Source organism: Hylobates moloch, unplaced genomic scaffold (genome assembly GCF_009828535.3).
Source record: "Hylobates moloch isolate HMO894 unplaced genomic scaffold, HMol_V3 SCAFFOLD_5, whole genome shotgun sequence".
Classification (NCBI taxonomy): Eukaryota; Metazoa; Chordata; class Mammalia; order Primates; family Hylobatidae; genus Hylobates; species Hylobates moloch.
In genome coordinates this window covers 107600917-107628188 of record NW_026652280.1, presented here as the reverse complement: position 1 = coordinate 107628188, position 27272 = coordinate 107600917, and the positions used below count along the sequence as shown (strand labels likewise).

At 37.0% G+C, this 27272-nt stretch overlaps 2 protein-coding genes across 2 annotated transcripts in view; both read right to left on the bottom strand.

Annotated features, from left to right (window-relative positions):
• LOC116468019 (putative neuroblastoma breakpoint family member 7) overlaps positions 1 to 27272 on the bottom strand; it is a 901770-nt gene that overhangs the window by 318569 nt on the left and 555929 nt on the right. The gene's annotated exons all lie outside the window — the stretch shown is intronic.
• On the bottom strand, positions 6123 to 26505 carry SEC22B (SEC22 homolog B, vesicle trafficking protein). Its single transcript, XM_032151657.2, has 5 exons — positions 26295 to 26505; positions 18916 to 19025; positions 13261 to 13421; positions 10445 to 10591; positions 6123 to 6967 (listed from the first exon to the last, which is right to left on the bottom strand). Exons 1-5 carry the CDS (start codon positions 26367 to 26369, stop codon positions 6813 to 6815), a joined length of 648 nt encoding a protein of 215 aa, XP_032007548.1. The 5' UTR covers positions 26370 to 26505; the 3' UTR covers positions 6123 to 6812.

Sequence of the window (27272 nt, the reverse complement as noted above, 5' to 3'; positions counted from 1 at the left end):
AACCTTGCATCCCAGGGATAAAGCTTACTTGATTGTGGTGGATTCGTTTTTGACATGCTGCTGGGCTTGGTTTGCTAGTCCAGCAAACTGAGTCATTGAGGATTTTTGCATCTATGTTCCTCGGGTTATCCATATTCAGAACTCTGTTTTTGTCATTTCAGCCTGGTTAAGAACCATTGTTGGGGAAATAGTGCAGTTGCTTGAAGGTAAGAAGGCACTCTGGCTTTTTGAGTTGCCAGAGTTCTTGTGCTGGTTCTCATCTGTGTGGTCTGATGTTGCTTCAACCTTTGAAGTTGCTGTTTCTTGGATAGGTTTTTCTGCTTTTGTCTTCTTTGATGCCCTTGGGGGTCTGAATGTTGTATATAATGGGTTCAGTCAAGTAGCCTCATTTCTGGAAGATTTTAGGGGCCAAGGCTGAGCTCAGCACTCATGAGCTGTGTGTTCTAACTCTGTGGAGGCTGGTATTGGACCTCTGGCTTTGTTTTCCAGCCCCTCAAGGTTAGGAGCCTAGCAGTGTCTTAAACTGTTCTCTATTGCAATAATAGAATACCTGAGAGTGGGTAACTTATTAAAAAGAGTTTTATTTAGCACTTGGTTCTGTTGGCTGGGAAATTCAGGATCAGGCAGCTGTATCTGGTGGCTTCTCATGACTGCCTCATGCTGCATCAAAACATGGTAGAGAAACAGAAGGGGACCGAGTTTGTGCAAACAAAAAGCGCAAAATAGAAGAGGCAGCATTGTTTTATAACAACTCAGTCTCTTGGGGAACTAACCATTCCCATGAGAACCCAGTCTCAGTGTCAAGAGAAAGATGTTAATCTTAGCAACCTAATTACCTCTTAAAAGTACCATCTCCCAACACTATTACATTGGCAATTGAATTACAACATGAGTTTTGGAGGGGCCAAACAACATCCAAACCATAGCAGCAGGTTTAAAGGTAAAAGGATGGGAGAAAAGTATACAAAAAGATATTCTGGAGAAAGGGCACAGAGTGAGCCAAGGCACAAGGTAAAATGTTTGACTGGTTAGAGACACTAGATTATTTAGTGTGGCTGAAACAAAACAAAGCTGGTGGGGAGTGGCAGGAGACAAGTCTAGAATGGCACAATGGGGCCAGACTGCGAATGGCAAACTGAAGTATGTGATCTTTTATTCTAAAGAAAATGTAGTATGATTAGCACAAAAAAAAAAAAAAAGAAAATTACTGGCCGGGCACAGTGGCCCATGCCTGTAATCCCAGCACTTTAGGAGGCCGAGGAGGGTGGATCATGAGGTCAGGAGTTCAAGATGGTGAAACTCCATCTCTACTAAAAATACAAAAATTAGCCAGGCGCCGTGGCGTGTGCCTGTAATCCCAGCTACTCAGTAGGCTGAGGCAGGAGAATCACTTGAACCCGGGAGGTGGAGGTTGCAGTGAGCTGAGATCGTGCCACTGCACTCTAGCCTGGGCGACAGAGCAAGACTCTGTCTCAAAAAAAAAATAAAAAAATTATTATCCATGGTATTATCATGGTAGTACTGACTAAAAGAGGGACATGTCTAACAAAATCAGTAAGGAGGGTACTCCAAGAATCCATGTTAAAGTTAATGAGTGCTTGAACCCAAACATAAAGGGAAATGATGTAATAAAATACCTTTTGAAAGTTATATTAAAAAATTTTTGGTTAATAGTCTAGTTAGAGGTGAAAGAAGAAAGCAGAGGAGTCTAATGCAATTCGTGACTTGTAGCTCAGGTAAAAGGGTGGCAGGTGATGCCTAAATACTAGAAATATAAGCAGCAGCACAGGTTTGGTTTTATCTTTGAAAGCAATGGAGTGGAGGTATGTTTTAGATGCAATTATTTATGGGATATTCAAAACAGATATATAAGCAAAAAACTTGGGCCCAAAAAACAAGTTTGAAGGTATATTTGGGAGTTACCAGTAATATAGGTAACTGTTGAAGCTCTAAATATAGAAGACAAACTAGAGGAGCTTGTTTCTTGAAGAATTCTTGTCATGCTTGACATTTTTTAGAGATTTCTTAAAACAGGGGCGTATCTTCTTTGGCTAACATATGCAGACTAAAATGAAAGAGCATAGTATATTATAAAATCAATAAAAGGTAAGATAAATTTAGGCCTAAAAATAAAGAATAAATACACTCAGTTGATTCTGAAGCTCTAATTTACAGATGCAAAATTGTAGCAGTACATTAACTCATATGTAAAAACAACATCTAGAGAAACAAAAAATGAAACTAAAATGGAAAAAGATAAAAGAAGTGAGGCAAGGAGAAAAGAATGGGCAAAAGGAAATAGGAAAAACAGGAATTTTTTTTAAAGGGCTAAAATTTTAGTGAATCAGATGTGGAAAACGGTTGGATTAACATTGAGATCAAATGAGAAAGGAGCAAATAAGGAAAGATGTATTACAAACCAAGAGTAAAAAAGGGAAAACAAAATAACAAAAGCAAAAACTATTTAAAAAGAAGGAAGACGTGATAATGAAGTAAATTTAAAAAGTACGGAATAAAAAGAAATTGTAAAAAAATACTTTTTGAAAATAAACATACTAATAACTTGACAATAAAGTGAAATGTGTAAGACAAACATATCTGTGTCATTATTTAGGAGTAGTAAAAAGCACTCTTAAATAATAATTTGGTGTCTAGCAGGCCTGGATTTGAATCTACTTTAACTTGCTAGCTATGTGACCCTGGGCAAGCAAAGAAAACCCTCATAACAATTGTAATAATACCAGCAAAATGCCTTATACTTACGGCTCAAAAAATGAAGGAAATGAGAGAAAAAAGTATAGATTACTATACGGAAGTCAAATTTCTAGTGACTTTTCTAATCCAAACATGAATTGTTACAGTACTTGAAATAAACTTCATGAGAACTGAGTGACTAAATTGCTTCAGATAGTTTTATACTGCTAGGTCAACCCTGCCTGACAGTAATAAGAATAGGATGTGAGATTCAATATGCTCATTCTATCTCAAACTCTGTCACACATACAATGACTGCTATTTACCTTCCTCCTGAGCCATCTGGGAAAAAACCAACCAACCAACCAAACAAACAAAAGAAAAACCCACCAGGTAGGAGTCAGCTAGTTCTGCTAACTACACTAACCAAAAACCTTAATTGTACGGCCCCCGGCACACGAGCCCTTTGTCATGAAAGCTACCAATAAGGTGGAAATTTAAAATATGAGATATTTTATTATACATGTTTTGTTAAATTCTATATGTGCAGAAATGATTGTCCATTTTCCTTAACTTGCTTTTGTAAGACTTATTAAGTAGAAATTAGAAATCTCAAGCTCCTTAAATGTGATTTTGAGGAACTGAGACCAAAACAATTTTTTGCTGTGGAACCAGATCCTTGAATGCACTACAGGAAAATATTATTTGATACGAAATTTTTTTGATACACACAATTTTTCAAAAATATATGTCTCTCCACAAAGTTAATTCAAATTGTAGAATTCTTCCAAGTCACAAATGGAGTTTTCAAGGCTCTGGGTACTTACCTTTGAGTTCCACATCCTTTATCTCTGGAGCTCTTAACTGAGGGAACATGGACCATTAGGTCATGGACAGACTTTGTAGTCTTTGAACAGCCTGAAACAGCATGTGATACTTGATGTGCATGTACACAGGAACATTTTTCTAGAGTAATGGCACATACCTTTCAACAGATTTTCAAAGGTTTCTCAAAATGCTCAAGAACCATTGTTAGACATTTAAATAACCAGAGTGCACACAGTGTCTAAATATTTCCAAATTTTGACACTTGTAAGATGTCTTAATTAAAACAAGCCATGAAGTTCAGCATCATAATAACCAGAAAAGCACTTGTGAGAGTAGTTCTATGTCTTTACTTCCTAGTGGTTTACACACTCTTTAACCCATATGGCCATCTGGCTTCTGTCCCCAGTGCTCTGGAATTACTTCTGCCTGTATGATTAAGTTCCTCATTGTTAAATTCAAGAATACATTTTTTGGTATTTATTTGACCTCTTGGTGGTAATATAGTGTAAGAGCACAGACTCTGGAGCCAAACTGCCTAGGTTCAAATCTTAGCTCTATTACTTTCTAACTCTGTGACTTTGGGCAAATTACTTAACTCTCTCATGCCTCAAAGCAGAATCCTTTGTAAGGTTTATTTATATAGTGGTGTAAAGAGTACCTACTTCAAAAGGTTTGGTCAGTGTGAGAAATAAGCTCCTAAGAAAGAAAGTGTTAAGTAATAGTTATTATCTGGTACCTCTGATCACATCTTTCTTGAAAATCACTTGAAATCTGCCTAAGTTTCATTCTGCCTTTGATGGCTCCTTATTTTCATCTCCCTACTTCCAGGCTTCCTTCCTAATACATCTTTTATGCCAAGGCCTAAATGATCACTTGAAACTATAAATCTGATGCCATCCTTGGCCACTGCCATTAAGATGGTCTAAACTCCTCAGCATGGTAGACAAGTCCCTTTATGATAGTGTACCAATCTAGTTCTCATTCCTCAAGTCTCCTCTGTTGTCTATGCTTACCCTATGGGCTAAGCTGAACCGAGCTGTTACATTTCCAAAATATGCCTCGCTGTCTTTATTTATGCCTTTGCACATGCCATTGACTCGCCCTAGAATGCCCCATTCTCCTTCTCTAGAAAGTCTTCTCTTACCATACTTCTTCACAAAATAAATTAGGTGTCCTTTCTTAATATGCCTCCAATAACCCCACACAGTATTTATCCCATTCTATTTTAGATGCCAGTTTGGTTGCTGATACATTTCATCTAGTCAGATCTTCCCACTGCCTCTTATAAAGAAAACCAGGAGCCATATTATGATATTCTTGTTCTCTAATTTTTCTGCTGCCCTGATCTTAAACCACTTTCTTCTTCCTTTGTTGACATTTACCCCACCCCTTATTACTTAATTAGCCCAACAAGATTAGATAAGAAATGTATCTACAAAGGATATATGTATATAAATTAACTAGATAACAAAACTTCACACTGAAATGAACATTCTAGAAGTATTTATTTCATTGCTGACCATTAGGTTGCAGCATGCAACTCTCAACAATGAGCTGCTCCTCTCCACTCCTATAGAAGCTCCAAATACTGTGGTACCACTATTTAGGTTTTCAGCCTTTCAAAGGCTTTTATTATCCACATCATCATTACTTAGGCAGGAGCCTTTCAGGGACTTAAGAGCACTGATTATCTATAAAAAGTAACTTCATATTTCATGCACAAAATTCCCAATTGGCAGATTTAGGTCCATAAAAGAAAGGAATAACATTATTCTAGTTCTATAAATTATCAGGAATAAAATAGCATTTCTCCTTGCCTTGTTATAAGGAAATAATATATTTTTCCTTACCAGGAATCAGGATAGTATCTTTGATGATCCCTCAGGGTTATAAAATTGCTTACTGGTTAAAGTTTTCGCCAAAGATATTAAGAAATAAAAAGTTCGCTCATTTTCCTGTGCAATTTAAAGAAATATTTGCAGTATGTACAGGAACTTTAAGTTATATTGTAGACCCTTGCAATAATATTTAAAAGGCCTATTTTCCCCATTAAAAAATTCTACCTCAGAAGGTAAAAGGAAATCCCCATCATCCCTGAGCAGAAAAGGAAAAAAATCATGGGTACTTTAACTAGTTCTCTAGAACATTCTCAGAGAATTTACATGAACTAAAACAGGAATGAAGTGCTCTCAGAGACTTTTTCTCAGGTAAATGTATTTAGTAGTTTGAGTAGTTGATCTGCAAAAACTTTAAATTTAATTAACTACATAGATGAATATTTTTTATTTTGAAATTTGAGAATGTCCTAAGAGGGTGTCTACAGGACATGAAACTACTGGGTGCAGGAAAATTTTTTAAATGTTTGCAAATTGTGGCAAGAGGAAAACAAACAGTGGAGAAAATTGTGGTAGAGAAAGTAAAGAAGGGGCAGGAGAAAGCTGTAATTATAACCTGGGCCTTCCTTTCTTCTCATGAAGCCAGGGGCCTCTCCATATCCTATACTTGCTCTTACACTAATACAAACCAAATGCTGCAAATAAAAGTAATAATGACCCAAACTAATTTAAGTCTTTTGTTTAAGGAGTAAATGAGAGAAACACTTTAGCTTCTTAATCAAGGAGTGCTATAATTTCAAGGCATCTTAATACAATTCACTTAACCCTAAAGCAATTGTGCAATAAGCAAATTATAAAAGGAAAACAACAAAGGTTAACTTTCTACAGGGGCCAATAGACAAGATCTGTGGAGCACAGCAATTAACCTTCACATCCTGGAGTCTTGTTTAAAAGGCTATCAAAAACTCAGATTACTGAAAATCACAAATGTCACCAACAAAAGGAATGTTGATTAGAGTCCAAAAAAAAAAAAAAAAAAACAAAACACCTTCCCAAAGGACTGCCTTCTTTGAAGGAATTTCAGAATGTTGCTAGCAGAGGTTGACTAAGTTAAATCTCATTGATGGCTCCATCAGAGAATGAGAATGCCCCAGCCAGTGCTGTTTTTAAAATGCACTGGGAGGGAAAAAACGAAATAACAATCTACTATTCCCTAATATATATGGCTTGGCACCCAGAGAAAGCCTCTGCCCCCGAAAGAGACTTTCTACATAGGGTTAAGCTTCATTAAATGAGGTGTAACCTTTCATTTTCAGGACATCTCTTTTCTTGCAAGGTCTTTAGAGGCAGAAGTTCCACTTGGATTCTAATACACATCTCTGTGAGCTCAGTTTCCTGAAAATATACACCTACTGGGTTCTAGGTTCTCCCTTACCAGTGACTGTATTCATTATTTCACAGCCACCAGAATCGGACATACACTATTAACATGATGAAAAATACAGCTACTGCTGCAAGTTTGGCATAAGTGGAACGCATGTTCAAGTACTTCGCATCCTGGCGGTATTTCTTGGACAGACTGGACAAATTGTTAGCCTTTGAATCCAATGCTGTCAAAGAGGAAAAAAGGAAAACATAATTAGTCCCTGGAAGTATTTTACTGAAAGTATTAAGGCATTAAAATAACCAAAATGAGCAGCACTGCAACAACCATGAATCTCAAATCATCGTTTTTATTTTAAGGCTAACATTGCATATACTAATTAACTGATGATCCTGATCAGATTATGTCTGAATTTTTTTTTTTTTTTTTTGAGACGGAGTCTCGCTCTGTCGCCCAGGCTGGAGTGCAGTGGCGCGATCTCGGCTCACTGCAAGCTCCGCCTCCCGGGTTCACGCCATTCTCCTGCCTCAGCCTCTCCGAGTAGCTGGGACTACAGGCGCCCGCCACCACGCCCGGCTAATTTTTTGTATTTTTTTTTAGTAGAGACGGGGTTTCACCGTGGTCTCGATCTCCTGACCTCGGGATCCGCCCGCCTCGGCCTCCCAAAGTGCTGGGATTACAAGCGTGAGCCACCGCGCCCGGCCTGAATTTTTGAGGCTATATAGTAAGGTGGTTAGAAGTGCAGGTTCTGGCCTCAGACTCTTTGGTTCAGATATCACCTGTACCAGTTATGTGACATTGGTCAAGTCATGTAACCTATTTACAACCTAGTTTCTTCATCTATAATTGGGGACAATAACAGTAACTATGTCATAAGGTTGTATGTACATGAGATTGCCTGTAAAGTGAGCAGCAATGCCTGCACATGATAAATTATAATAATTATTACATGTTAATAATTATTATCTTCATAATCTTCTAATGGTCTGAATCATATTCTCTTATATTTTGAAAAACGATAATGATAATCCATGTAAAACAAACTCAGATAGCCAGAAAATTCAATTAACCAAACACAGTCTTAAGCTATACTTCAATGATGACTGCTAACATTTCTAAGATTCTCCACATAGTAGAGACTACTATGAAGTTAAAGCTATCAGGATTTATATTTCAATAGACATAGGAACGTTGTAACTAAAATACAATAAGTACTACAAAAAAAACCCAAGTAAATTAAGCTTTTTAGTATTTTCTGGCAAGTTTTTTTCAAGGACATTTGTAATGTTGTTATCTTCTTATAACAGTTAACTAAACACTTAGAGAAATAGCCAGATAGACACAAGCTAGACCATATTAAAATATAGGGCATATTTTAATAATAAACACAAACTCTCCATTTGACATAATAAATTCTAATCAAACTTTTCACTTCTTTAAATTTCAGAAAAAACTATTTTGCAATCCGGTTGTTTCTTCCTTAAAGAATGCTTTTGAAATGTCTGGAGTTGCTTAATAGAGACTGGTTTTGATTGGGAAACATGGCATTACTTAATAACACAGGCATGACAGCCAAGTCTGAATTAGCAACTGATCACATGAGTAAGAAAAACATCTAGTCACGGAAGAAGAGTCAGGGAGTGAGAAATAACCATGACAATGCACAGGGCAGCTTTTTACAGAGCCTACAAGAATATACACTCCACTGGACAGGGATTTTAAATTGTTGTGTTTGCTGCTATATCCTGAATGCCCAGAACAGGGCCTGGTATATAGTTAGTGCTCAATAAACATTTGCTAAATGAATCTAAATCTGCTGAGAATAACTCAGCAGAGGAACAATTATTAGACCATATGAAACAAGTCATAGTTGAGAGAATTTATATATAAATGTTTTGAAATACAGGATAACATAAAGACAAACCTATTGCTTGGAGAAGTCATTTAACAAATATTTATGTTACAGGCACCATGTGAAGTGCTGAGGATACAACAATGGTCAAAATGTACATGATCCCTGCCTTTAAGGAATTTAGAGTCTTGCATGAGTGATACAAGAAAAATTCCTGTGCTAGTCTACTTTATCCCATATAGGAATTGCAAGTCTGTATGACAAAAACTTACACACTCACTCACTCAAAATTTGATATTTAAAGAGTGTGAAGTTAAATGAATAACTGCTCACTACTCAAAAAAAGGTTAAAGTTTGTAGTTCATAATAAAAGAAAACTCATTTACTAATGAATACATAGCATGGCTGAATTCAAAAATACTTATTAAGGAACCTATTTGTGACCATTTCTGTGGGGGATATATAAGAAGTATGTGAAACAGATATAAAATACATAAACACTATCTTTAAAGAGCTTACATGTCCACATTAAACACTTAGGTAATATTTAAATATCAGGTAAATATACATATACTTTTAACCTAATTTTACCTAATTACCTACACTTTTAAAATTATATAAAGGGCTGGGTGTTGTGGCTCATGCCTGTAATCCCAGCACTTTGGGAAGCTGAAGTGGGTGGATTGCTTGAGTCCTGGAGTTTGTGACCAGCCTGAACAACATGGCAAAACCCCATCTCTGCTAAGAAAATACAAAAATTAGCCAAGCGTGGTGGCACATGCCTGTAGCTCCAGCTACTCGGGAGGATAAGGTGGGAGGATTGCTTGAACCCAGGAGATAGAGGTTGCAGTGAGCCAAGATCGTGCCATTGCACTCCAGCCTGGGCAACAGAACAAGACTCTATCTCAAAAAAATATATGAAATTATATAAAAATATTTAATTATCCAAATATGTTTGCCTACTTTAATATAAATATATGAAATATATACTTGTATGGAAATATATTTAATATGGTAAGTTAGATATTTAATAAATATATTTAAGGTAAATTAGGTAAACACACATACATGTAATATGTGCTAAAACCATTATGTTACTCAGTGCTTTAGGAGTTTAAAGTACAGAAGAGATTAATGTGATACAGGCTATAAGGATCAGAGGAGGCTTCTTTAAAGAGGCAGTTCTTATGGAGGTCTTATAGAACAGGTCCAGCATAAGGCAGAATAGACCACTAAGGATAGTAAAGAAGCTGGCGTGGCTACAGCAGAATGTTTGTGAACTAGAGAATGACAGACATTTGCATCCTCCTTATTTTCCATATGTAGACCACAATGCCTTACAAATAACAAGCTCTCAATAACAATGGCTGACTGACGGAAAAATAAGTCAGGCTGGATCTTATCTTGTAGTTCCAGATTTAAAAGTTTTTCAGAGAGGAATGCCTTGATGAAAATGGCATTTTGTAAAGATTGATCTGGCAGCAGTAAAGTCTCCCAAAGAGGCTACTCAAAAAACCACTGCAATAAATCGTTGACAATTTTCTCTCATTCATTTCCCTTAACTTATACAAGTGTTTCTCTATATAATTTACTTAATTTTGTGAATATCTTAGAAATAATCATTGCTTCTAATATGGATAAGTCCTTTACACTGTTCCAACTCAACAAAAACTAATCACGCTAGGAAAAAAACATATCACACTGGAAGCACTGTAACGTAATGTACTTCTGGGAGATAAATTCTTAACAGTTCTAGGTAGAATCTAATAGCATAAAAGGCACTGCAAAATAAGCTATCTTTGTCTATGGAATGAGAACCGTTTCTTCATAAAACTCATTGCTTTTAGATACCTGAGAGTGCTTCTCCTCGTTGTAACACTTCTTCAATATTGGCCACCATGATCCTCTGCACATCTTGCAATTCAGTGTTGATGGAGCCTAGGTTTCTTCGAGCACGACTGTCAATGTAGAGCTTTTTGGTTTTCTGAATGAAGGTATCTAGAATGATGAAGAAAACTGACCATGAACCATTTCTTTCATGGCCATCAAAGTACTGAGGTAGGAAATTAAAAGTTCTGAGTTGGCCGGGCGTGGTGGCTCACACCTGTAATCCCAGCACTTTGGGAGGCCAAGGCAGGTGGATCATGAGGTCAGGAAATCGAGACCATCCTGACTAACACAGTGAAACCCCACCTCTACTAAAAACACAAAAAGTTAGCCAGGCGTGGTGGCACACGCCTATAACCCCAGCTACTCAGGAGGCTGAGCCAGGAGAATCACTTGAACTTGGGAGGCAGAGGTTGCAGTGAGCCGACATCACGCCACCACACTTTAGCCTGGGTGACAGAGCGAGACTCTGTCTCAAAAAAAAAAAAAAAAAAAAAACACTAAAACAGTTCTGAGTTTATTCCTGGATTTGCCACTGTCCATGGTTAACCAAACTCTTGGTTGAATATCAAAATCTAGGCTTTGATTACTTCATTTGTAAGATGTAAAGGTATAATTAGATGACCATTCAGGAGAAATGTCCTTTGAATACCTTTGAATTAGAAGTATTTGCTATCTAAGGCTGCTATCAGAATCCTTAGAGAAATTAAGACCCACTATAGTAAGCCTTTCCTGAAAATGGAAATTTTCAAACAGTATTCTGAGCACCCTTAGGTTAAGTGTTACTTACCTCTACACATTCCTTAAAAGGATGCTGGTAACACTCTAGCATTATTATAGCCTAATATGGCAAAAGGGTTCATGATCATTAAAAAGCTGAGAAACATTACCTTATTTTCTCTAATATACATTCCCAGTTTCATTCCATTCTTAAACCTCAGGTAAAGCAAATATGTAATAGGGAGTTTTCCAAAATACCAATATAAAACTGAACTGAAGTCTCGGCCAGGCACTGTGTCTCACATGTATAAATCCCAGCATTTTGGGAGGCCGAGATGGGTGGAACACTTGAGGCCAGGAATTTGAGACCAGCCTGGCCAACAGGGCAAAACTCCCATCTCTACCAAAAATAACGAAATTAGCCAGCTGGGCATGGCGGCGTGCACCTCTAGTCCCAGCTATTCAGGAGGCTGAGGCACAAGAGTCACTTAAACCTAGGAGGCAGAGGTTGCAGTGAGCCAAAATCAGGCCACTGCACTCCAGCCTGGGCAATAGAGCGAGACTCTTGTCTCTAAGTAAATAAATAAATAATAAAAACTGAAGTCTCATCCATCTTTTGCTCATATCAGTATTTCTCAAAACTATAGGAAGAATGACATTATTAAAGATATTTTCAACTTTCGGCAAAAATCTTAATATAAATGTGCTGTACTCCTTTCATTTGCCTCTTTAGATCTCCTCTCTGCCCTCCTGCACCTTGCTTTCTACACTGGGAAGCTGACTTGGATGAAGTGCTTCAATAGACTCATTGCCCTGTGCCAGTTAGGTTCGGGCAATGAAGAAGCCCCAACAGTAGGGAAGAACAGACAGTGAGTGATGTCCGGTTATTTATTCCCCTGGCTTCTTTCAGAGAAGGAAATAACCTTTTTCTGGAAGTATCCCTCTACCAAAAGTTACACTCCTCTCAAGTTGGCCTTCTCTAGAAATTTTCTCCTTTTCAGTCTCAGAAACTGCTCCTCCCCCTTATACATTCAGGCCTAGGGATGGTAACAACCAGTATGCCACTGGTCAGAGGTTACTGTACCTTGTAATTCTCCTACAGCCTAGTCATATCTTTGTATATAATCCCTTAAGCTAATTTGGGTGTGCTATCTATTTCCTGTATGACCCTGATACATTTGTCTTATTTTTGAGGGAGGTTTATGGGACTGTCTATAAAAATAAAATTTGAAAAACTGGACATTATATAAAGCAGCACTTGGAGAGTATATAGTTATGAAACACTAGAGTGTTTTTCCAAAGCAAGATGACCCATTTATCTAGCAAACTTGAAACACTTCAAAAATTCTAAGCCAGTAAAACCAATTTCTCTTTTAACTAAAAATTTCAGCGATATAGCCTGATCCTACTTCTTCTCACTCCCCATACTTAGGACGTTTCCTTTGATCCCTTACCATCAGATACTTTACCAGGTCTGATAAGTGATTAGTCTTTCTATAATTCTTGTACAAATACAGACACCTATGCTCACTATTCCTGAATGTAGTAAATATTATACCCCAATACCATGAGTACCATGTATCTTCTATTTCTTTGTTATCTTTTGCTTTTTAATTAGAGGATCTTATTCTAGTAAAAGAAACAAAACATCATTCTTTCTGATTTCCCAATTCTGATCTCCATAAAATGAGCCTTATTGTGAGTGTGAGTCTGTGGACTGGGATAAAGAAAAACTCAGCCATTATATGCCAATCAAGTAGATCTTCAGGCACAGTTCCTGTCAAATGTGACTCTAATGAAGAATCAAACCAAACAACAGAAAGGGCAAAAGGCAACAATTTCTATGGGGGAAAGATCAAAAGACTAGAGAAAATGACTTTTCAGAACAAAGCCTTAGTCACTCAAAAAGACAAAAATAAGTGGAATGGAAAAGGAAGCAGAAGCTAAAACTTCAACAAGTAAACATCAGAAAAAATGTATAAATATTATATCAGTGTAACAAATAGCTTCTCCATATTGTTTGCTCCCTTGATAGAGAGAAGTGAGGGGCAAAAACTTACCAAATTCAATAAAGGAATAGGGTCGGGACACAGTGGGCACCTTCTTCCCATGCTGTTCATCAAATTCTGAGTGCAAATCTTCTAGGTAGGCAAAAGCCAACTTCTTAGGGAAGGCAGCTTCACATAAAACCAAATAACACACCCCCTGCTCAATAATGTAGCTGGTGAGACATAAAAAGCAAGACAAAGTTGTCTGTAAAGTAATAGTACTGACAACAGGTTAAAGCAGAATCTCTGTACCATGCAAACTTTTTAAAAAATCTAGCCTAAACACTTTGAGGCTGGCTAAATGAGAGTCAATTTAAAACCGCAAATCCTTGGCATCAGAAAGCAAACATCTTCCCATTATTAGATGTATATTTTTTTTGTTGTTTTTTGTTTTTTCTGTTTTTTTCTGCAGCTGCTCGTTTTTTTTGAGACGGAGTCTCGCTCTGTCCCCCGGGCTGGAGTGCAGCAGCGTGATCTCGGCTCACTGCAACCTCCGCCTCCCGGGTTCAAGCCATTCTCCTGCCTCAGCCTCCCGAGCAGCTGGGACTACAGGCGTGCGCCACTATGCCCAGCTAATTTTTGTATTTTTAGTAGAGACGGAGTTTCACCATGTTGGTTGGCCAGGATAGTCTTGATCTCTTGACCTCGTGATCCTCCCGTCTCGCCCTCCCAAAGTGCTGGGATTACAGGCATGAGCCACCGTGCCCAGCCTATTAGCCGTATATTCTAAAAGGAGTATTTAGACATATTTATCATAATTTTTCATCCATTAGATAATTTTTTTTTTTTTTTGAGACAGGGTCTCTTTCCATCACCCAGATTACCCAGGCTGGAGTGCAGTGGCATGATCTCAGTTACAGCAACCTCCGCCTCCCAGGTTCAGGTGATTCTCACGCCTCAGCTTCACAAATAGCTGGGATTACAGACACCCACCACCACATCCAACTAATTTTTGTATTTTTAGTACAGATGGGGTTTCACCATTTTGGCCAGACTGGTCTGAAACTCGTGACCTCAATCGATCCACCCACCTCAGTCTCCCAAAGTGCTGGGATTATAGGTGTAGGCCACTGGACCCAGCCCATTACACAATTCTTCAACTAACATTTTAAACTTTTATTTTAGCTTGAGGATGTATATGTGCGGATTTGTTACCTGGGTATATTGCATAATGCCGAAGTTTGGGGTACAAACAATCCTGTCACCCAAGTACTAAGCATACTACCCAATAGTTTTTCAACCCCTGCCCCCTCCTTCCCTCCTCTTCTAGTAAGTCCTCAGTATATTTATGTCCATGAGTGCCCAATGTTTAGCTTATAAACTTATAAATGAGAATATACAGTATTTAGTTTTCTGTTCCTGCATTATTCACTTAGGTAATGACTTCCAGCTCCATTCATGCTGCTGCAAAGGACATGATTTCATTCCTTTTTATGACTGCATAGTATTCCATACTGTATATATACTACATTTTCTTTATCCAATCCACTACTAACATGTACCTAGGTTGATATCTTTGCTATTGTGAATAGTGCGGCAATGAACATGCAAGTGCATGATTTTTGGTAGAAAGATTTGTTTCCTTTTGGATATAAACCCATTAATGGGTTTTCTGGGTCTAATGGTAGTTCTGTTTTAAGTTCTTTGAAAAATCTCTAAACTGCTTTCCACAGTGGCTGAATTTACATTCCCATGAACAGTGTATAAGCAATTCCCTTTTCTCCACAGCCTCACCAGCATCTGTTGTTTTTTGACTTTTTAATAATAGCCCTGTGACTGTTATAAGATGGTATCTTATTGTGGTTTTGATTTGCATTTCTCCAATAATTAGTGATGTGCATTTTTTCATTAGTTTGCTAGCCTCTAGTATGTTTTGAGAAATGTCTGCTCATGTCTTTTGTTCACTTTTTAAATGGGGTTATTTGTTTTTTGCTTAATATTTAAGACTTTTTCTTGAAAAATTCAGAGTTGTGACTCCATCTACCCTTTGATTCTATATGGTAAACTAGCATACACATATTTAAACTCTTTCTAGTCACAAATTAAAACAGTGGAACTGGAAATTTCTGTGGATAGAAATGTAAGGTTAATGACATCATGTTTACTGGGTACAAGACTAATAAGACTCCTTAATTTACAGTCCAGTAGAACTCTGTAATCAACTGGAAACTTTTCAACAATGGAACTGACTTTCTTTTGTGATGATGAGCGCCCATGCACTCTGGAAGGGGCTATATGATTACACATCTGAGAAATTCTTAGAAAAATGTTAGGTTACTAAGTGGTTTTCCAACTTCTTTTTAGCCATAGTATACACACACACACATGCAAATATATATATTTATATATGCAATATGTATATATAACAAGCAAAACTTATATTCAGAAGGCCAATGTATATATCAGATAAAATCAGAGGTTCTTTAGTTTAAGTAGGAGTTTGCAAATATTTTCTCCCATTGTGCAGGTTGTCTCTTCACTGTGTTGTTTCCTTTGCTGTGCAGAAGCTTTTAGTTTAATACAGTCCCATTTGTCTACTTTCTTTTCTGTTGCCTGTGCTTTGAAGTCTTTGCCATAAAGTCTTTGCCCAGGCTCATGTCCTGAAGCATTTCCCCTATATTTTCTTCTAGTAGTTTTATAGTTTAGGGTCTTATGCTTAAGTCTTTAATCTACTTTAAGTTGATTTTTGTATATGATGAGATAGGGATCTAGTTTCATTCATCTGATGAGGAACTAATATCCAGAACATACAAGGAACTCAAACAACTCAACAGCAAAACCAAAAATAATTCAATTAAAAAGTAGGCAAGGAACAGAACTGACATTTCTCAGAAGACATGCGAATGGTCAAGTATATGAAAAAATGCTCAACATCACTAATCTTCAGGTAAATGTAAATAAAAACCACAACGACATATTATTTCACCCCAGTTAAAGTGTCTATTAAAAAGACAAAAGTCAATAAATGCTGTTGAGGGTGAAGAGAAAAGAGAACTTTTATACACTATGGAAAACAGTATGGAGGTTTCTCAAAAAACTAAAAACAAAACTACCATACAATCTAGCAATCCCACTGCTGGGTATTTCTCCAAAGGAAAAAAACTCATTATGTTAAAAACTTATCTGTACCCCCATGTTTACTGCAGCACCATTCATAATATCTATGGATAGATAATCAAGAGAAATGTCCATCAAGAGAATAATGGATTTTAAAAGTGTTTTACACACACACACACACACACACACACACCATGGAATACTATTCAGCCATAAAAAAGAATGAATTTCTATCATTAGCAGCAACATGGATAAATCTGGAGGACATTACGTTAAGTAAAATCAGTCATGCACAGAAAGATAAATATGGCATGTTCTCATTCATATGTAGGAGCCAAAAAATTTTTGAGCTCATGGAAGTAGAGAGTAGAATTGTGGGTATTAGAAGTGGGGAAAGGTAGAGAGAAGGGGAGGATGGGCAGAGGCAAGTTAATGGATAAAAAATTACAACTGGATAGGAAGAATGAGTTCTGGTGTTCTGCAGAACTGTAGGGTGAATATGGCTAGCTATAACTTACTGCATATTTTCAAAAAGCTACAAGATTTTGAATGTTCACAACACAAAGAAATGATAAATGTTTGAGGTGATGAATATGCTAATTACTCTGATTTGATTACACATTGTATACATGTATTGAAATATCACTCTGTATCCCATAAATATGTACAATTATTACATGTCAACTGAAAATAAAAGGAAAAAATTTAAAACATAAGGAGGAGTTTAGGAGCCCAAAGCATTGTATATACTCCCGTCCTTGCCCTTTATATGTGGCTCCTGAGGCTTCCTAGGGCTCCATAAAGGATAAAGACTATTATATGATCTCTCAGGCCCCTTAAAATAATATTAATAATACAGCTGTCTTACTCCCTCCTTGGGCACCTGAATTAACTGGTCTCTTTGCTTTTAGTCTACACCATCTTCTATACCATCAGTTTTATTCCCAGAGACTACAGATGACCATATTACCCTGCTTACAAACTCTAAGGGTTCCCTAATACCTACAAAATAAAATCATACTCCATGGTGTTATATTTACTGCCTTTCAAAACAAGTGTAAGCAACATTCTATCATATATTTTAATAAACCAAATGGCAGACTGTTTTCCAACATGCTAGGTTCTTTAGATATTTGTGGACTTCTGCTTATATTGTTTTTTCTAACCGTTAATGCTCTTTTATGTACCTGGAGAAATCCTGTTCATTTTCATACGTTCAATTATACCATAATTTTTTCGGTGAAACTTCTTTATATATACTCCCCTCCTCTGTCCCGTTTCTTCAAACTTACCCCCCACAAATGGGAATTTGCTCCTTCCTTCTCTCTGTTCCCAAAACATTTCATTTAAATCTAATTTACAGCACCTTTTCACCTAAGATATTATAGTATACTTGTTTGAGTATGTCTCTCTCTGTACTAAGAGAACAGCATTAAAAGGTATGGACATTAAATGCAGGACTCAATATAAGGTCTGGCAAAGAATAAACCCTTAATAGCTCTTGGATGGAAATAAAGGATGATATGAGATTATGAATGTCCTAAAGGAATCAGGCAGAAGAAAATCTCTTCTCAATTCCATGAGAACTTTCCTAGGTCTTGGTTCCCTAAACCATGGTGAAAATGAGGATACTAGATATTAAGTGACTATATTTTTGGTGTTGAAAATTAGAGTTCTAGAAAGTATTTCAGATATTATAAAAATTAATACTTCATAAAACACAATGTCTAAAATTTTCTTAGCCAATTGCCTAGGGTTTTTTTGTTTGTTTGTTTTGATGTACTTTTTACTTGTCTTTTATAGGTGGAGAATTTTTGTTTTGTTTTTTAAAAGTAAACATAGCAGCTTCCTCCCTGGCCTAAGTTATCTTACTATCTAAGTCCCTAAAATAGCAAAGATTATTTAGCTAATCCGTTTTTATTTTCCTCTGCTGCTCTTGTACTCTTTTCCTTTTTAATCCTTCCTATTTTATCAGCTTCAAACTTGGCATGCATTAAACATTAAATACCAATTATTTGTAGATCATTTAAAATCCAATAATGTTCCTTTGAGTCCTCTATCAGCTGTATCATTGTTTATAACCACTGATTAAGATGCTCTTATCTTTTATAATTTTCTTTTTTCGAAATAATAATAACTAATAATTATTGACTCTTCCCATATGTGTCATACAAGATGCTAAATAATACACATGGATTCTCTCACAATCCTCTCAAACCTCCTATGTTTATTTTCACTACTTTATAGAGGAAACTGAGGCTTAGAGAAGTTATGTGAGCTGCTCAAAGTTACACTGTTAGGAAATGTTTGAGCAAGGGTACTAACCTACCCATATCTGGCTCCAAGACAGTCTTAAAGCAAGAAGTTATCTATTATTGCATGATGGGCACAGCATTAATTAGACACATGTTAACAGGCTAAATTACTGTAAGCATGCTGAAAAAACAAACAAGACGTCCGTTTTGTAGAATTAGAGCCAGAGAAGTTGCTCCTCCCAAAAGACTACATATTTAAGTAATCTTTACTTTTAAAAAATTATTATTTTTATCAGGCATTCTGTTACTGTATTTCACACTTAAATGATCATAAAGAAATCAAGATTACACTCACTGAAAAGTCATGGCTCCTGCTTCCAAGGTACATCTGGTAGGGGACTGTTCATTCAACTTTCGAAAGAGTTGCTTAGCCTGACTCTGATACTGTTGAAGGTCCCGGCCAGACTGAAAGAAGACATCTTCATTTAAGAATTTTCCACAAAAAGCTGTATCAATTAGTGAGAAGCATCATATTATGAGGACACTCTGAAAGAGGTCCTTCATTTACAGGTAAGTAAGATTCATTTTAACGAAAGAAAGACAACCTACTTTCAGAGCATGGAGGAAGACCTAACCCCTACTTCTTCAAGATGATCGCATTAGTTATTTGCTAAGAAGCAAAAGCATATACCTCAAATACACTTAAAGCACTCTTAACTTTCAATTCAGTGTTCTTTCCACTATTAGGACAGTACTCTCCTCCTAACCCATTTCATTTGCAGTTACTGGCACAGAACTACACAGCATGTGCTATACTCAAGGGAATATCCTAGGAACAAGATTGATGAATTTCATTTTTATGTTGGAATATCCAGCAGAACCTTCCACAAGTGTTACAGTTTTCAGCATTTAAACAAAACTAAATGTGTGTACTCATGACTGCAAATTATTATGAACACTTTGACTGCAATTAGGTAAAAATGACCAAGAGTAGAGACAAAGATTATGATGTCAGATACCCTTTACTGAATAAATCTACTTGGTTCCCAAGTTTGGACAGCAAAAGTTTGAATATCGAGGGATATATGCAGACAAAAATGAAAATAATAGCATTCAGATGTTATAATTACAGGTAATATTTTCCTGAACAATTTCTAACTGCTTTTACAATTATTTTTGTTAAAAAGAGGGGGCAAATCTACTGGGAAAAACAGCAGTGTCATTTCAAAAGAAGAAAACCTGCATCACCAATCTACTAGATCCAACAGGGAAAGGAAGTGCCTGAAGAATGGGAAGCAAATAGACATTGTTTTTCCATCCACATGTGGGGTAGGGGAGCTTTCTGTCAGCTACCCAGCTATAGTCTGAATGTTTGCTGGTATCCCCCACAAAATTCATGTTGAAATCCTAACCCCCCAAAGTGATGGTATTAAGAAGTGGGACCTTTGGGAGGTGATTAAGTCATGAGGGTAGAGCCCTCATGAATGCGATTAGTACCTTTATAAAAGAGACCTCAGAGGAGTAGCTTGCTCTATCCACCATGTAAGGAAACAGCCAGAAAGTGACATCTATGAATGAGGAATAGGCCCTCAATAGTCACCAAATCTGCTGGTGCTTGATCTTCACCTGGCAGAACTAGAAAATCAATTTCTGTTGTTTATAAGCCACCCAGTTTATGGTATTTTGTTATAGTAAACCAGCCTAGGACACTGCCATGTGATGCAGAGAAATAATCCTATTTTGGAATTATTTATTTTACATAGAAAGAATAGCCTCCCTTTGCCAGACGTTTAATAACTAAATATTTAAGTAGAAAAGTATTTATGCTAGGGTCTCCCAGGATCTGAGGTCTAACTTTGATAAAGTACAAAGTGATATCTTAAAATTGTAGATAGTGTACTGCTAAGCTGATAGTAAAAACAAGGAAGCAATAATAAAATGATAAAGTGGCAGATCAGCAAATGTACAATTACAGGATAATAAGATTCTAAGCTGTATGTAAAAACGGTGAACTGGAAATTTCAATATGAGTAAGAAGGTGAATAAGCATGAGGTGAACCAGGGGAGACAGGCAGAGTCCAGCCGAGGTATTAGTTTGTAGATTTATCTTGTTTAATACCACTGTTATGGCAATGATTTGTTTTATTGACATGTATTTGTTATATATTTGAGAAATAGTTCTATGTTAACATATGTATGTCTATATGTATGTATGTACAGTTTTATATATTAAACAGTACTTTATAATAATTATATCAAAATTATCATATTAAACAGTACTACTAATATATGGTCAGCCAATAAGAGTGAATACTATCATATGCTTTTAGCCAATAAGAACTAGTGCACAATATTCTATTTTCCTAAATTTGAATGGTACTTACCAATCTTTTTGTTTCCCCAGTGCCATTCTGAAGACATCTGAACCCACAAGAGTAGATAAAAGGGATACAAATAATGTTGGGAATGCTACTCAAGTGCCAAGAAAGAATATCAACATAGATCTGTGATTTTCAACCTTGGCTTCACAATAGAATCATTTGGGGAAATCTCAAAAACAAAACTACTTATGCCCAGTCTCCACCACCAAACCAATTAAGTCAGCATGTTGGAGGTGGGGCTGTGACATCGGTATTTTTTACATAACTGCAACCACACGTGTTAAATATATGTTCTTTGCTAAAGGCAGGTGAGAATCTTAAAAGGACTAGTTGAAGAAACATGGAAAAAATTGCCACTCAGATTGGTACAAATCCTTTCACTTTACAAGAGGCACTGTAAACATTACCATAACCTGAGAAAAAGACTAACAACTGTATCAACTATAAGAAACTGGCCAAAAGCATTCTACAATTTCAGGAATTTGCAAACAGCAATGTAAAGACTGCCAATATACAACACTGGGGATGTATTTATAGGGATTATGGTATGCCAACCAACATCTTACCATGCTGGTTCAGTTAGCATTACCATCCTTGAGAACACAATGCTAGCACAATCTTCATGGTTAAATAATAATCTTTCTGGCATATTCATATAGTGGAATACTATGCAGCCATTAAAACAATGCTGTATAGAGTTTAATGATATGAGAAAATATTCATTAAACACTGTTAAGTGGAAAAAATTAGGTGAAACAGTCTTATGATATTACCTATTATTTAATGTTATACACACATACATATGTTTAAGGTCATCCACTAAAATGGATATAATCTGAGTACAGATTATAGCTAATAAACACTGTTAACATTTTGGTCATTTTGCTTTTATGTATTTACTGAACTTTCTATAATATGCACAAATTAATTTTGTAATGTGAAAAATCATTCATTCATTATGTATTTGCATCCAGTGTATCGATTATGTGCAATTCTGATCTGTGAACCTTTAAGAAAGGCAAAATGAGGCTGGGTATGGGGGTTCATGCCTGTAATCCCAGTACTTTGGGAGGCCAAAGCAGATGGATCATGAGGTCAGGAGTTCAAGACCAGACTGGCCAAGATGCTGAAACCCCATCTCAACTAAAAATACAAAAATCAGCCGGGTAGGGTGGCAGGCGCCTGTAATCCCAGCTACTCGGGAGGCTGAAGCAGGAGAATCATTTGAACCTGGGGAGCGGAGGTTGCAGTGAGCTGAGATCACACCACTGCAGTCTAGCCTGGGCAACAGAGTGAGACTGCATCTCAAAAAAAAAAAAAAGAAAGGCAAGATGGAATTAGAAAAGATTCTTCAGAAATGATCAAATGAAATTATTGTGTTCACTGTCTGCCAGCCACTGTTCTGAACACTTTACATTATTTAACTCGTTTAATCTTCATGAGGTGATTAGAATTATTATGTCAATTTTTTACTTGAGAAGTCAAACTTTTTAGCCTCTAAGCTAAAATGGGAGGAACTAGGATCTGAAGGCAGGCAATCTGGCCCTGGAGCCCCTACTCCTAAGCATTATGCTACCCTAACTCTATAATTGAAATTGTTTCAATAGTAGATCCACCTTTTAGGTGAAGTCTTACTATGTAATTCTAACTCATTGGAAATGCTCAAGAAACCATGGGGCAGCTCTGATCTAGATCTCACAAAACAACATAACCACTGTTTTACATACTGACCTTTGGTTTGCTTTCAAGATCAAAGTCACAAAGGGCCCACAGTTAGCCAGTCCACCTAAAAATATTTAGATGTCCTCATTCTGTTTTCTACTTCATCTAGAAAAGATTAGTGAAATTTGTATATGATATAATTATGAGATATCTATTAGTAATCCAATAATGCAGTGGATCAGAATAACTGAAAAAACTGAAACAAATTTGAGGTTATCCAACAGCAAATGTAGGATTTGGATCTATATATTACAAAAGATAGAAGGTAGTAACTTGACACACAACCACAATACTTTTCATTGCTGTCACCTAAGACTGCTGAACAACTAGTTGTATCAAATAACAACTTTTGCCTTTATAGCTCTTATCATTTTTAAATACCCACTGAACTCAGCTGGTCAAAGACCAGCAGCACCAAGAGCCAACCACTTTCCTCTAAAAGCAATTACAGTAAGTGGATTAATCAACCCTCAGTGAATGGGAGCGTGAGACAATTTAACTGTACAACATGTTATCTGCTTTCTTGGAGCTTCCTGCTGCCTATTTGGTTAGATCTAACACTTTCTTCAAGTCTGGAGTGCCCTTCACGATGCCAGAGGAAAATGAAAGAAAACACAATAATTTTGAGGCAGAACAGAAAGGTAGATAAAGAAACTGCAAAAATCCTAAAAGGAGAAACATGCCATAAAAGGAATGAAGAAAAAAGATAGGGTATCAGTTAGGGAGTCCGCATTTGAGAAGAAAAGCTCATCTCTCTTCCTGCCCTAAGTCTAAATTTTCAGTAAACACAGAGGAAACACCCTGTATAAAATACTCTGTCTATATTATTTTGTGAATTTTGCTCTCTATTGTATTATCTGAATAACTGTCCATCTTCGGTAATATGGCAGCTTGTACAGGCACCTAGTAAATACCTAAAATATGATATCTATTATCAGTATAAATACTGAAAGTACACTGATAAGAAAACAAAAACAAACAAAAATGAAAATACATTGAATTATCTGTCCTGGACAATTAAGGTGATTAAATATAAAACTGTTTGAGATATCTGTTTATTAAAAAGTTATTCCTGGACTCTTAAGAGGTAAGACATCATTAAAAGGCCTTAGAACAAGGCAGTAAAGTACAGTGGTTAGGCACTAAAGTACAGTGGTTATTAAGTTTTTGTCTGAGCTGACAAAAACTTACTAAAAACCACTGGGTCTCAATTGGGGTGATTTTGCCCCCATGGGACGTTTAGCAATGTCTAGAAATATTTTTGTCGTCATACAAACAAAGTGGGGAAGGATGGTGGTACTACTGGCATCTAGAGGGTAGAGGCCAGGAATATTGCTGGACCTCCTACACAATACACAGGACAGTCCCCAAGAACAAAGAATTATCCATCCCCAAATGTCAACAGTGCCAAGGTGAAAAACCCTGATGAAAAATTTCATTATGCCACTTATTAGCTGTGAATTTAGGCAAGTGATCTATCCTCTCTAAGCCTCAGAGCTTCCTTATCTATAACTGGAGATTTTAATAGTACCTGTTCTAATATGGTAGTATGAGGATTAAATAAAAAAAATGAACTTAATAGGCTTAGCACAGTGTTTGGTATGTGGTAGGCACTTTTATAAATGTTCTGTATACTATTAAAATAGTAAAAGTAAGCCTAAGATTCAGATCTTTACAGACATTAAAGGTTTAGGCAAACTTTATTATTCAAAGTCAAAATGCCTAAAGGAAAATACTATGGCACTACAATCACAAAAATATTTGTGTGTAAAATTTCTTTCCTTGTCAATTAAACAAAGCAACCCATCTTGATAAACCAATATGAAATCAATACCAAATTTAGAATTAAAAAACAATAAATCAATTAATTTTTCAATAACGTATCACGGCAGAGAGTAGGGGCCACTAATATTAAGTTGACTTTCAAGTTCACTTTGTATTCTTTGCCAACACTGGAATTCAATGCAATAGTTTAAAAATTGATCAGCTTCCATCCCCTCTACCCCCAACACACAGCCACCCACTGTACGAAAACTATTTTTTAGTCAAACTACACATCCTTCAAGGATATTTCCCTGCACTATCTACTTTGTTCAAATCATATTCCTAGGTTCATTTGAACAATTACACTCCTTCTGCAGGATGGTCCTAGAATATTCCTGAAAAACATTTCACATTAGCAAATCAGGGTATGTTAAATTGTTCACAGTTTATTTCAAAGATTAGACTCTGTTTCTATGTAATGATAGAATATATTTCACTTAGCATGACCTGCAACTTTATTATCTGTATCACCACTCTCCTAAAAGTGAAAGTAACTATATTTCCAAATTAAACCTAAAAAGGCATATAACCAAATAGAATATTTCCTTACTACTGGATCCTACTGTTACTTTAATGTCATACCTTCTGGGAAGACTTTCCTGATTTCCTAAAACCAACTTAGATATATTTTCCATGTTCAAGCACAAAACCCTCTTCCTTCTCCTTAGCAGTTAAACTACATTTTAATAGTTTGTTGGTTATCTGATTTTTCCACTAGACTGTAAGCTCCACAAAGGTAGAGACCGTAAGCTCCACAAAGGTAGAGACTGTGTACTCTAACCCCCTGCATTAACACTATGAGTGGCACATTTGATGTGCTCAGTAAAAATTTTTTGCATTAATATATGCATGAAAAGTCCAACAGAAGAAATGTGCAAACTATTTTTTTCTATATCTCATCTTTTTTTAAGGCTCAAGGTTTTACTTAGACTGTGTGAAAAAGTAACATAAAATTGATCACTTTAAACAAATTATATAAATTCCATTCTCAGCTTTGTCTTCAGGACCTCCCAAGCTTGCTCCAGAAACTTGTCTTACTTCAGAAATTTCCACTGTGTTTCTAAAACACAAAACAGCTTTCTTTTAAGACACCTGGAGTTATTGCTGTTTTTAATCAATTCAGTATACTTTTGAGCACCTACTAGCATAAAACAGCTATTGTAAAAGGTATGGATAACACAAAGATGATTAAGACCCGTTGTTTGCCCGCTAGGAAACCCAAGTTATTGAAAGACAAAGGAAAAAAATAAATTACAATGTATTGCAGGAATGTGGTACGGCGTATTGGAGAAGGTGGGAACTGGGGATAATCCTCAAAGAATGTGCTGTACTGAACTTTAACAGGTGCTTTCATGTGGCAATATTACCTCACCTACTTTCAAAAGATGTCAGCAAGCTAGGTCAAGGATCAGGTGCTACGTTATAGAGTTGAAGAACTTGGCTGATTTTTTCCCAGGATTTATCCGTCAGCAGTCCTATTAGCATCAGAAAATTAGAAATCGTGAATTTTAACAAAGTCCCTAAAGAGTCAAAGAACACTGGGTGATCACAATCAACCAAAGCTATCACTTCTCCAGAGCATTTTTCTAAAGAGAAACAGCTAACACAAAAAACTTAACTCCTCCTTCAGGAAAGATTTCCTCTCGCCGGTAGTCTCTCCTACACCAAAAGATAAAAGAGCACTTCAGAGAGGTCGGGAGTGCCCGGGAAGTCACAAAGGTCTCCCGGTCCTAGGAAGGAATCCGATGCTGAGGGCAAAGCGCGCTGCCAGAGACTTCGGGTCGCGGGTCGTGAGTAAGCAGCTCACCTGTTCGTCCTCCTGCATCGAGGCGGCCAGCGGGAGCCCGTCCGCCACTCGGGCGATCATTGTTAGCAACACCATCTTCACAAACTACAGGGATCCAACACTGGCCCGGAAGGCCGTTGGCGTCGTCCTCACTTCCTCCGCCGCGACAACAGTTATACCCTATGTCTCAGTTACCGGAGGTCCAGCTGCTTGCGTCTCCGCTTCCCGCTGAGGTGGCCGGAAACAGCGCAGGAGCTTTCCACTACCGGTCCCCAGAACTGGCTTCCCTCAGAGAACCACAACTATCAGAACACTGGTTCCGCGATCTGCCTTCCACCTTCTTAACTTCCAAGGTCTGGCCCGGTTTTCTGAATTTGAGGCTTCGAATAAGCCTCGCTCTTTGAGGGGGCATTGCACCCAAGCTGAATTAGAATTTTCTAGTTCCTGAAACTAAGTCTTGGGAGAGAGCTGGGAAGGAGGGTGGGAGTTAATGGATACTTCCCATTAACCATTAACCATTAACCATGAAGGGTATGTAAAAAAAGGAAAACCCTGAAAATTAGGCTATTTTCATTTTTTTTTTCTGTTTTCTATGTTATATATTCTATAAAATTTTCTATATTTATATATTTCTAGACAAAGATTTTTGTCTATTTTTGCTTGTTTGTTTATGCGGTATCCCCATCAGGCTCCTTAAACAGTTTATGGTAAGAAGTCAATAAATATGTGTTGTATGTGTGAATAAATGAACAAGTACAGGACATCTTGTACCACCTAGGTCAGTCACCTACAAAAAGCTAGGATCAGGCTGGGCGCGGTGGCTCACGCCTGTAATCCGAGCACTTTGGGAGGCCGAGGCCGGCGGATCACGAGGTTAGGAGATCGAGAACATCCTAGCTAACATGGTGAAACCCCCGTCTCTACTAAAAAAAAAACACAAAAAAATTAGCCGGGCGCGGTGGCGGACGCCTGTGGTCCCAGCTACTCGGGAGGCTGAGG

What these genes read in the sequence shown, in the direction of transcription:
- SEC22B (XM_032151657.2), bottom strand. Translation starts at nt 26,369, where the DNA reads ATGGTGTTGCTAACAATGATCGCCCGAGTGGCGGACGGGCTCCCGCTG. An exon ending in CGATGCAGGAGGACGAACAG is followed by an intron (nt 19,026 to 26,294) that starts GTGAGCTGCTTA and finishes GTCTTCTTTCAG; the next exon opens with TCTGGCCGGGACCTTCAACA. An exon ending in GCAGGAGCCATGACTTTTCA is followed by an intron (nt 13,422 to 18,915) that starts GTGAGTGTAATC and finishes ATGTCTCACCAG; the next exon opens with CTACATTATTGAGCAGGGGG.